The sequence below is a fragment of the Pelophylax lessonae genome, assembly GCF_965119305.1.
Source record: "Pelophylax lessonae genome assembly, chromosome: 5".
NCBI lineage: Eukaryota > Metazoa > Chordata > Amphibia > Anura > Ranidae > Pelophylax > Pelophylax lessonae.
The window spans coordinates 458,226,068-458,239,387 of NC_138772.1; the positions used below are offsets into that span (position 1 = coordinate 458,226,068).

The window sequence follows — 13,320 nt, forward strand, 5'->3', positions numbered from 1 at the left end:
CTGACTCAGTGCCTTATTCAGTCTTGTCTCCCTCTCCACTGCTGTAGCTGGATCTCTTGCCTTCACAACCTCTGAGCATCTCTATACATCGCCATGGCTAAAACAGCAATAGGTAAAGATTCAAGCTTTTCTCTAGACTTCCAGCATTGCATATTAGATCTGATTTTACAATGGAATTGCTATATTGGAAGATTAGTATATTTTAAAATGCAACCCTATTTTTAAATCAGATTTTTAGGAGATAATGTGTAAGCTTCATGTTTCAGTTTTATTGTTTCTGCTTTTTGTTGGAATAATATTTAGCAATACAGGCAAGATTCCTTTATGTATGTAATCATTTTATTCATTAGCAGGACTTCTTCTGTGTAACAGAATATACCTCTATGACTGCTCAGGCTGGTGAGCAGGGCACGCCCATGCACTCTCATATTCATATATATGAATATATATGTATATATATATATATATATATATATATGTATATATATATATATATATATATGAGACGATATTATATAAATATATATATATATTTATTTATTTATCTTGTTAATTAAGGTGTAGCCATATTTAAATTTTAATCCTGATACAACTAATTTGTAAATTGTTTTGTCAGTGACCATTTCTATGTTAAACCTATTAGCTGAGACAATGATATACAAAGGATGCACAGTACCTGCTCTTCTATATTGCCAGCACTATAGCACAATGCAGACAGACCCCACCCATCTGCCTGCTTTCTTGTTCACAGGCAGCTCAATGTAGAGCACTTTCCAGTCTGTAATGTGTTGCTGCTGCCCTCTTTCTATTGTATAAGACAGGGTTCAGATCAAATAAAGCCGATTCATCATTCTACAATAGCACCAACCTGTTTCCATTAATAACATGTTGACACATATTTCCAATGCCATCGCTATGCATTTGAGCTGTAGTAACATGGTACATGTAAGAATCCTTTTTATACTACATGTTGAATTTAGCCAGTTCAATAGAAGGCATGTTAAACGCAAACTACTTTGCATCATCTGTATCTCTTTTCAATACCATTTATTTGCAAAGAAGGTGTAAAGTGTATTCATTATGTTTGGTCTGACATAGAAATAAAGAATAGATATTGAATTATATTGAAAAATCTGTTCCTATGTGTACAGATTTGTTTTTCTTTGTAAACCTTAATGTCAGACTACTACATGAAATTATCTTAATAGCTGTATAAGAATTTGACCATAAGAATTTAAAGATATTGGTATTGCAATTTATTGACTTCAACTTTTAAGATCCAGCCACATACATGTTATTAAGATTAAAACTTGTTGTTGCTAATGAATGATCAGAACCCCCCCCCCCCCCCCCCACCTGCCTATTAACAAGTGATTCTGATCCTCTGGCACCCTACAGAGGTTTCCCAGGGAGGGGTGGGGGCCACATGGAAAGCTGAATATGTAAATGGAGCCAAAGTGGAGATATGGGAGTCTGTCCAGCCCTGCAGTGCTGAACATGCCACCCCTCCCTATTGCAGCAATGTAGTAATCAGTATTGATAATTTGTAGTCAGTGGGAGACTGATCGCTGCAGAAGGCCACTATCTTATCAATCCTCCACCTGACATTATTTGATAGAAGGATCTACATTTCATCAATCATAAACTTGTCTCTGGCTTTCATGATGGCGTTCCAAATCATTACAGTAGCTCATTAGACTTAATGATTTGTTTCTTTTTAGTGTGTCTACTAATTAGATTTGTTCATGAGCATCCATATAAGTTTATGAAAAAAAAAATGATGAACCTATTTGAGAACAGGCCAGCATTTAATGCAAATGTACATAAACTATATGTCGTGTTATAGTGTTGATTGGTGTTTTAGTTAAGCCTAATTTTATTTTTCAGTACATACATACCATATTAGCTCTTATGATCCTATTTAATATAGATTTTTCCTAAATTTGTATATAAAGTCACTAGCCATACAGACATAAATATTCTCACAAGTCATGGGATTATATGTAGTGTTTTATTTTATATGTTCACAACGGTTAATCCAATAATATTTAGTAATCCGTTTCACCTCCTTTAATTAATTAGAAACAGGAAAAAAAAAATGTGTTCTTGCTCTTGGGAGTGTTTCTGTGTGATCCTGTCCATAGTGCTGGGGACATCAGAGGGAACTACTGCCACCTGGGGAGCAGGAGAGAAACAGCAACTTATGTATAAAAAATATTAAAATCATTTCTGCTCCTTTGATTAAAAAGATCTGCTGTTTTCTTAGTTTTTTTCACAATGCTATATTCTTTTTTAGTTTATACACAGCTTTAGATCTAGTACACTGATGTGAAACATAAACAGGAGGCCAAGGCTCTTCATGTGTTGTAGCTGCGTGGGTTAAACGGTTTAAGCGTAGCATGAATATTATGCAAAGTCATTCCACAGCATTATGTCCGCTGGATCACATATATCACAAAAGTATTGAAATATTATATATTACAATAATATTTATGATACAGAACTATATGTACATAAATATGAACGTGCAAAATAATACAACAATTATATTATATTTTGCAGTAAAAAATTCCTACAAAAATGGTAGGGCAGAATTATATTGTAAACTATATTACATTGTTTTGCACCATAGTTTCATAAAAAATATAGGGCAGTATTATATAGTATACAATATTACATTTTGTAGCAATATATGCCCATAAAACTAGTATATTACATTTTGTAGGACCATATTTCCATAAAACTGATATATTACATTTTGTAGCACCATATTTTTGTTACAAAAATTGGGTAAGTGCTGTTCATTTTGAGCTGACGTTTTAATAGAAATGTTTTACGACACCTTTAGCTTGTCTATTGGATACAGTTGCTGACTTTCTATACTCTTATGTGCTGAAAGATGCACTTTGCCTACCGTGGAAGTAGCCATTTTGTGGGTGGGACTCATGGACATAATCGCATGGTCTACCACCTCACTAAGAATCTGTGACATCACAGATTCATCATATGACCAGTTTTACCAATCAGATTTCATGCGGAACAGTCTCCTATACTAGGTTTAATCATTTTTTTTTTTTTTTTTTTCAAATATTTTATTTTAGAAAAGGAACAACAGTCGAGAAACAATCTGTGACATGTACTATACAGACATATGTAGCAGATATTGCATAAAATGGAAAAGTAAACTATAACATCTCATTGAAGAACAATGAAGGTCCCGGCATAGTCAAAGAATCCAGCCCCGGAGTCGGGGAAGGTGCAGACACCTCCACCCGAAGTCATAGATAACCAGGCCCCTATACAGACATGTGGAGGAGCTAGATTATGGAGAAGGGAAAAACCTTTCCCGACCATCGCTCCCCAATTTTATCTAAGAGATGGAAAAGAGAAATGAGAGCAGAGCCCCAGACTGGGCGACAAACAAAAACAACAAAAAAGGGATGATGGAGGGAATGGGACAGGAGGGTGGGGGGAGAGGAACAGATGGGGAAATTCCCCGCATGGACAAACCCACGGGTACTCCCGGGGTAAAGATCAGCCGCACATCAGAGACCTGCCCTTGTCGGAAAGCACGAAGACATTCCAGAAACCCCAAATCTTATCGTATCGTTCCCTGCAATGCTGTCTCGTGAGGGTGAGGTCCTCCATTCTGTTAATGTCCTCCATCCTACGCATGCAGTCCCCAACAGTCGGTACTCTAGTCGTCTTCCAGAGCACCGGGATGCAAGCCCTCGCGGCGCTCAAAACGTGAGGGATAATTGATTTTTTGCATTTCGAGATTGGCATAGAGGAAACCTGGAGCGGGAAGAACTCCGGGGTATCCGGGATCTCCCGGTCCGATAGTTCCCCCAAGAGGGCCCGGACGTCTCGCCAGAAGGGGCGAATTCGGGGACAGGACCAGAATACATGGAGTATCGTGCCTACATCACTCTGGCACCTCCAACAGAGGTCCGTCGTGCCGGGGAAGAACTTGCTCAAGAGAGAAGGAACCCTATACCACCGGGTGAGAATTTTATAGTTCAACTCCTGCAGTTTTGCGCAGGTCGGAGTCTTCAAAGCCAGGGTATAAACTTTCAGGCGTTGCGCTGGAGTGAGATGTAGCTGAAGATCCCGCTCCCACTTGTCCAGCCCAGGGAGGACATAGTCCTCCCCTGGAGAGATCAATAGGCTGTAGGATTTAGACAGCGTGCCCGGCAGGCTCCCGCTCCCCACGCAATACTCCTCAAACGGAGTGAGGTCTCCGGAGAAAGACGATGGGTCCGGCAAGGAGCGAAGATAGTGGTGTACCTGGGCAGCGTGCCAGAACCCCAACATAAAGGGGCCACTAGCCGACATCAGTTCCTCTATCGACGGCCACCGAGACCCCCTGAGGAAGTGGACGGCCTGGGAGACGCCCCGGGACATCAGTCCGCGGAATGCCGCTTCCTTCAATCCCGGAGAAAACTCCGGGTGGTTTAATCATTTTTAACCACTGTTCAGGAGATTTCAGCTGTTTTTTTTATCACAGAAATCCCCAAAGAGAACAAAGCCTATCTGAGTTGTAAAACCTACCATGTCCTGCTGCTGCCTTGATCCATCCAATGGTAATGGCTTGAAAATTGCTGTTTGTGACGCATGAGTCCAATACCCATTATCCCACCTCTGAATGGACAGCTAGCATTCTGAGCCTGCCTGAGCATATGCAAATATTGACTTTCAGAAAGTCTGATGGAGGTATTTTTCCTAAGATACATGTATAATCAGGCACTTGTGGTGGGTTCTGTTTAGTTCATATTCCTGTTGTTTTTGGCAGTACTGATACATAATTTAAAAAAAAAGCCTGCCTGCATTCCTTTTATACCACACCTATAAACAGAAATTAGGATTTCAAGAATACAAAATGTACAGTAATTAAAAAAATATATTTATTAGATGTGTTTTGTCAGTTACTTGCAAATGACATATTATTTGTAATTCGGTTATGAATTACAGCTAGTCAGTAAATATTCCTCAGTGTACCTCTAGAGATTTACTTGCCATTGTTTTGCAACACTTCTGGGAGCGATGACCTCACCAGTGAGCCATTGTCTCGACAAGAGTCTCAGAGGTGAGCTCAGCTATAACAGGAAAATATTGTTTTTTTTTAAATGCAGAAAATGTGTTGGTGAAAAAATGTAAGATAATATTTGGATTCTTTTCTGTAAAGGTTTTATATATATATACATATATATATATATATATATATATATATATATATATATATATATATATATATATATATATTACAGTTTATTGAATCACCCTGTGCACAGTGCTATAAATGGTGGCAGCCAGTCAGATTCTTCCTTCTTTTCTCATCCTGCTACAGCAACCTGAAATCTGATTGGTTGCATATAATTACTGCATTGTCCATATTCCTTTTGCTTTGCTCTACCTTTTAAACAGGCCAAATTGGGCTTAGGAAAATATTAATGCAATGAATGCTCTGGGGATGTGGACTTTTTAATTCATGAAGCAAGTTTGTTGAGTATCTCATGAAGAAACATTGACAGGCCACTGTTTTTTGCTTTTTGTAATTAGCTGGCTATTCAACCTTTTAATCAGTTGCTATCACTCAAAATGACACAATCCATTTATTACGAAAAGCTGCTTTTTCAATCATTTTCAGAGCAAGGATTTTGAGATCTAAGGTGATGGTGGTTAAAATGATAACCAAGCCTGGAAAAACGTATGATATACTGCCATCATCCAACCATGTGCATTAAAACTGTTTTGTTTTTTTTTTCTTTCATTTTCTAGCACGTGACTGGGTATGATTTGCAAAGAGAATATTCGCCTCCTTCACTAAGCTTTGGGTGAATTCCTTTGCACAGTGCAAATTCCAATGCAAAGTGGACAGTCTGTTTGCCTTTAGTAAATCAACCCAATGCCTCTAGAAGGAAAGTTACATTTATTTATTTTTTTTGTTATGAGGTCACTGTCAGTAGTCTCATGAGACCTGTGTATCATAACATATAGAATATAATATATGATATTTTTTCACATGCCTATGCCCACTGAGCAGAACACTGAGCAAAATCTAGAGAACAATCAGTGAGGCTTTTAGAATCTTCTTGTCAGCTTTTGTTTGAGCAATGTGAATCATCCTTTAAGACAAGATGTGGTTTCTAGATGTCAGTTAAAACCAACAGCATACACAGAATTCTGGAGAAGATCTGTCTGTCAGCAGTCCCATGGAATTTCCCATTCTTTGTCATGTCTATCGTGAGGATGTATCTGGTATGAAATGTAGGTCGTAATTTCAGGGCCACCTTTTCAAATATAGTTTGCACAAGTGATTTAAAATTTTCCTATACGAGGTAACAAGATAAGAAATAGAACTGTGTTAGGTGACATGTATCCATAAATCAGAAAGAATATCATTTTCTATTGTCTATATGTACTGTTTGGAAAATAGGGTCATAGATTAGCTTGTGAGAAGGGTAGAGTCTAATATTAAAATGTGGGATTAAAGCAGTTGTAGAACCGTCGTGGATAAAGGGAGGTGTCCTCTGGGTCTTTGAGCCATAACGAAGGCTGAACTTTGACCTTTGTTCTACCAAGGTGGGGAAAACTGCTTTGTATTCTTGCATCACTTGGAAGGCTTCCATCAATCACATCAAGCAGATCTCTGCCATTAGATCCTTGTTACACTAAAGCTTTACAGCCTTGGTCCACCTGTGGCTAATAAGGAGCAGAATTTGAATCTGTATTTTGGGGTAGACAATTCTACATGGGACTGGCTGAATGAATGACACCCTAAACTGATCATAGCTCCTAACGACAAGAGTTGTGCAACTCTAACTTGTATTATTATGCCATTGCCTCATATACTCATTACCTCATCACCTTATGACATCATCACTACCTCATTACACTATCATTTCTTGAAGACATTACATTACACCATAATCTTTTCTCATTACATCATCATTTTCATGGGATCGTCATAATCTCATTACATTTTTTCCTTTATTTTGCTGTCATTTCACCATAACCCTAATTAACAAGCTTTATTTAGGATTCCTCATTGCTTATGTATTATTTCATTGTGACCTTAGATTATGAATTCATCATTTAAAAATTATTGATTTTTACTTTAGCACAGCACAAAGATTTCAGCACTACCAAATCTGGGTGAAGGAATATTATTTTTGGTTATCCTTTGGGTGCTCTCAATTCATATATCCAATTAAATCATTATGATCATTTAGGGTTTAAGTTTGTGTTAGGAGTTAGGTTAACAGTTAGTATTAGAAGGTTAAGAGTTTTTTGTTTTTTTTTTACAATAAGTGATAGGATACATTTTAGGGTAAGCTTACCTACTAAGTAGTAATCTGTAGTGATTAGTTGAAAATTAAGGATAGGGTAAGGATCAGGTTTTTGGTGTAATTTAGCTAAAAAAAAAATTATTTTTGGATAGAGTATGGAAGGGTTAGAGCCTCTATCCAATTTTTATTGCTGTCTGTGCCCTCGCTTCTTGTTTTTTTAATTGGTGGCAGATAGTATAGGAAGTAAGAGGGCCATGTTAACAGTTATGAAAAGGTTGAAGACCAGTGTATCTGGGAAAACATGTTATTTTTAACTTTTCCTTGGCTCTAAATCTAATAAATACCAGTATAAAAAAAATGAACGTGCCAGCTTGAGCTACTGTATCTCAACAATTAAAGTGGTTGGTAAGTTAGTTATTACAATTACTAACAGCCCCTCTGTAATAACACAATATACTGTGAAGTCTCCTTGTTTGTTTCTTAAATCATGCAGCTAAATACCTTTTTTCACATCGCCGGTGTGTGGTCACATGACCGTCCGCCGCTCGGACTACAGCGGGAGGGGCTAAGATTTCCCTCCGACGTCAGCCTGGAGATCATGTGGCTGCACACCAGTGATGTGAAAGAAGGTATTTAGCTGCATGATTTAAAAAACAAAAACAAAGGCACTGCACAGTATATATTATTATTACAGAGGGGCTGTCAGTAATTGTAATAACTAACTTTACAGACACATGTAATAGCGGCTGGAAGGGAGGGTGGGGAGGAGATGGCTCACAGACTAGGAACAACAGGCAGGGAGGGGAGGGGGAGAGGGGAGAGACTCTGAACACAGAGGGATGAAGGAGGCACGTGAACTGACCACAGTATCATGGGTCAGCATACACAGGGGGACACAGGAACAGGCAGGATCAACCAGGTATTTTACATCATACAATGGGACACATTACACAGCACAAGCACTGTGCTGTTTAACATGCTTTAAAGGAACATGATTTTTTTTTTTAACGGTTACAAATGCTTTAAGTTAACATCACCTAATCTAACATATTTATTTTTAAAATATATTGTATATATGATGGTACAGATGAGAACCAAATAGCTTTTAAATTCATCTGGAGATCCAAGTAGTAGATATGGATCAAAAAGTTAACTTTTGTTCTACCAAGCCAGCTGATATTGCGTGGAAAGAGGAGGCTCAATCCAGATGCAGCATTGGTAATAAAAGCACTCTGAAGCTTTTGCCACAGTTTGCTAACTCTTAAAGCGGTTGTATCCTCACCGGAAAAAAACCCCAAAAAACAAACCCTGCAGGACAAAGGCATAATGAGCTAGTATGCATCGCATACTAGCTCATTATGAAATACATACCTTAAAACTAAGCCCCGACACGGTCGCCAGGACACCGCTGAGGGAGCTGTCATGTGCCCTCGGCATCACTTCCGGGTTTGGCGGCTTCTGGCGCTGTGAGTGGCCAGAGCATGTGCGCGAGAGTTCACTTTCCGGCAAGGAGCCGGACCTTCAGAGCGCATGCGCCGCTGCTTTTAGCGGCTGCATGCAGGGCGAATATCTCCTAAACCTTGCAGGTTTAGGAGATATTAATTGTACCTACAGGTAAGCCTTATTATAGGCTTACCTGTAGGTAAAAGGTGACAATACTTCCGCTTTAAACAGCATTAATATTTGGCCTGTAGCTGAGGCCTCTGCCACCTTGGCTGAAACTGGATCAAAACTGTGCTAAATACAATATTGTAACAAGACAAAATCAAACTATTCAAGATAGTTTACTAATGTTTTTGGGAAGTTAAGTCAAATATTAAACCCTCAAATAGCTCTCAAACAAACAATGTATGTGTTCAAATATATCTAAAGCCAACACTTTTTATTATTTGGGATAGAGTAGGTGATGATGAATCGTTCTGTCATCTGTGTACCATTGGGTAGATTTCCCTTGTTTTCCTGTCCTTTAGACACAAAAGGAAGTGAGAAGATAACTCTCCAAGGTGAAGGAAATACCTCCTCAGACAGTTATCACAATAACAAGTGTCCCTGTTGGACGATGTCTCCCCTCTTGTGTTGTTTTGGTAACAACTCAAATGTCCCATACTTTCATTCTCACTAACAACGGTTATCAAATAAAGAGGGTGATTCAATTTTTCAGGGATAAGGACAGCAAAACAGGGATTCTAATATCTCACCACATTACACAAGACTAAAAAATGTTTGGCTTTTGGTACATTTTAAAAACAAATTGCACAAATCCCACAAAATGGTGGAAAATGCACACAGTGGTGTCGACTTTTCCTTAAATTTTTTTTAGTGATGTTACACTAGCTATAATTACATTCACATATGAATCATATGTCCATTATGTTATATATAAATGTTATATATAAATCTGCTTTCTAAGTTTATTTAATTATGATATACTTAGTGGAATATAATATAATGATATGATATACTTAGTGGAAAATAATATCATTTTAATAAAGAGATACATCAACCCATTTGGTATATATTACATTCAATTATTGCTATCCTGACAAGCATAATATAATTCACAGTGGGTGATATATGTTTCCATAGAAACAGGAGGTAGGAGAGTTGTGCAATCAGTTTCTGATTTTTCCATCTACTTACTTTCTTAAGCAAAAAAGAAAAAGGGGTGTAAAAATGGCTGCGCAGTTAATGCTGTGCTTTATGTCCCAGCATGATTTGATTTCTTTTTATTCCATTTGCCTTTTTTTTTTCAATAGCCAGAGGTCAGAATAGCACAAACACAATCATATGGACAATCTGACTTTTGTTCAGAGACACACTAAGCTACACTAAAAATGCTCATTAAAAGTTTGTGGTAAGGTTTATACCCATATTATCAATGGGGCAGTTCATAGATGTTCAATTTGGTGTGCTGTAAAAACTTGTATGCATCTGAGGACATTTATGTTGCATAAAATGGGTATCAGGACAATATCCCCCCGGACATTATCCCCCGGGCAATATCCCCCGGACAATACCCCCCTGGAAAACATCCCCCTGGGACAACATCCCCCGGGCAATATCCCCCCGGAAAACATCCCCCTGGACATAGGGTTAGAGGGTTAGGGTTAGGGTTAGAGGGGGGATATTGTCTAGGGGGATATTGTCCAGGGAGGAAATTGTCCGGGGGATGTTGTCCAGGGGGGATATTGTCCGGGGGGATGTTGTCCAGGGGGGATATTGTCCGGGGGGATGTTGTCCAGGGGGGATATTGTCAGGGGGGATATCGTCCGAGGGGATATTGTCAGGGGGGATATTGTCCGGGGGATATTGTCCGGGGGATATTGTCCGGGGGGATATTGTCCTAGAATCCAAAAAATGATAGCACAGACAAAATCATGTATAGTACATTCTACATTTCCCAAGTCCCCTACATATGTAGGAAGTTTGAACTAAATAGGTGACTTCCTGGGCTTTGTTGCTATGTAGACACCAACACCTATGTAGACACCAACTCTAAATCTGGAACTGGAATAATGTAACTGGCTGCTAGTAATGAGGGTACTGGCCTTGTAATCCACAAACGTTTGTGAACCCCAAACATAGTACTTGAACCCCCTTGCAGCCCCCTTTCCTCCTGAACCATGACAGGCCACCTACCCTCCGAACTAGGAGGGTGTCCTGCTACAGGGGGATGCTGGAGACAGGGGCCTCATCCCCAAATCCCTGGCCTGTGGATGTGGGGATTTGCAGGGGGGACTAAGCCCCCCCCCCCACACAGTGAATGAGTAAGGTCTACATAGTACCCTTTGTTACTCGTTAACAATTAAATGTATAATGTAAAAAAGCACACAAACCATTGAAAGTGTTTATTTATTTATTTTTTTTTTTTTAAACTGTCCCATGGTGTAAATTTTCATCAATTACATCATTCAGTGATGCAGAATTGCAGATGTGTTGTCAATCATGATAAAAAAAAAACACACCACTGAAAAACATACTACTGGACTCTCATCATCAGAAATTCAGGTGGGCTAGCTGGCCAAATCTGGTCATTTAGTTCCCCACCGAAATCTCAAACAGGTAGAGTTTGAGTTGAACTCACCATTGACCTGAACCCAAGGCTCACCCCAACTGGCTTACATAGGCACAATCCTTAGTGCTCTAGTTACCCAATATGCCAGTCTGTTTATTATAAGGTATTCCCCACCATTGCTGCTTTCAACACAATCCAGTTATTACATGAATATATTCCTTTCTTTCATTCTTCATTGCTTATGTGAAGAGAAAAGTAAATGAACAAAGTTTATTTCATTTATAGCATATTTTACATCTATTAATACAAAATGGTAGTATAGACATGAACCATACCAAGTGTTGATAAGTAATCACACAACTCCAATTCCATTTTCTGTTGCCGTACCATCCCAAATTTGGTGCAGACTAGCAGTTGAGTGTGGGGAAAGACTCTGCTGTTGGAGGACTGCTGCGTTCGTGTTTGCTGTTTCAATTATGTGAAATGCGTTTGCTTGTGCCATCCATTGGTAAGTGCCTGCAGTTTTCAAAACTTTCTTAAGTTTTGCATAATTTATATTACAAGTAGGCATGTATTATTTATCAAATAATATTTGCCATCATTGCCCTTATTAGTTTTATTACATGATGCTGACATAGTGGTCCATGGGTGAAATTTAGCTTTTTTTTTTAATAGTATCCAGATTTTCTTTCTTATACCTTCAACATTTATTGAAGATATAACATTACAAAACCAACAAAAATGTGCAAAACATTAAGCAGAATACAAAGAAAACTACAAAAGGATGAGATATGTTTACAAAATAACATATAAGTGACAAAAATGAAAAGAATAAAGGAAAAGAAGAAAAAAGGAGAAGGTGGATCATCAGTATGTCTGATGTTTCTCAGTAAGTTGCCTATTTTTACATATGAGTATAATCTTATAGGAATAAGTTACAAAGCAAACTTTGCATATTTTTCCATTGGTGACACCAAAAGATATATAAAATGCTATTGAGACTCCTCAACTTAGTTTGTTGCATAAATCTTACTATTATAAAAATACTTGTTTAACTCTTTTTTGCAATGTAATGTAATGTTTGTATTAAAATGGGTCACTTGAATTGCATTAAAGCAAAGGAAAACATTTTAAAGCTTTTCTGGGATACATGCTGGATTTGTAATAAGAGGGGTACCATAACTAATGGTTTTGTACAATCAGAGATAAACATGAACGTTCCTTACACTAGTACTCCAGAAATTCCTGTGAAATTATTTATATACAGTAAATGTAGCAGCATGAGAATTACTGATATTATGGGGCTTTGCTTCGAATCATTTCAGTATGGACAAGTAAAAAGATATTTTTTTAAACATTTTTAGAATTGGATAGAACTGTGGATAGGGAATGTAAAACTCCTTTCGGGTTTATTTTTTCCATCCTATTTGCAATCATTCCCTTCACTTTCTGTCTTGTATGCACAGCGGGAAAAGAAATATCTCCAAAGTTAGGGAAATCACCACTTGGATGGTTGTTACAGGAACAAATGTCCCAAATGGAAGATTACCATGGTATTCTTGTTCTGGTAATAACTCAAAATGTAGCATTTTCCTCTCTTTCAATCCTTGCAATAGTGATTACTAGGATAAATAGAGGACAAATCTCTCCAGCAGCAACACAATCCTAACAGAGGTTCTTACCCCTCACTAACCTATCCAAAACAAATAGAGTTTTGGCTTAGAATATGCTTTAACTAACAAAAGTTTTACACAATTCATTAATTATTGTTATTAAATCCCACTATATTCAAATACATATTTTCTAAGGAGACTCACATACCATAAGTTGCTTTTTTCTGTTTAATGTGGAAAAAATTTAAGGTGAATGGTATGCAGGACGCTATCTTGATTTTTGCAAGAGGTTTTTTAACATCATTAGATAAACGTTATTAGATAAACTATAAACTGCTTAACAACCAAAGAAGGGTTTATCCAAAGCTACTATAATAATGACGATGTTAGGATGATTTTACTA

The 13,320-nt window shown here is 37.9% G+C and overlaps 1 protein-coding gene across 1 annotated transcript in view; it reads left to right on the forward strand.

Moving 5' to 3' along the window:
* Positions 1-13,320, forward strand: part of STMN2 (stathmin 2) — a 73,847-nt gene that overhangs the window by 88 nt on the left and 60,439 nt on the right. The window contains exon 1 of the mRNA XM_082259764.1: positions 1-112. This exon is cut by the window's left edge and continues 88 nt beyond it. Coding sequence (XP_082115890.1) covers positions 94-112 — 19 coding nt within the window. The 5' untranslated portion in view covers positions 1-93. The remainder of the gene's footprint in view (positions 113-13,320) is intronic.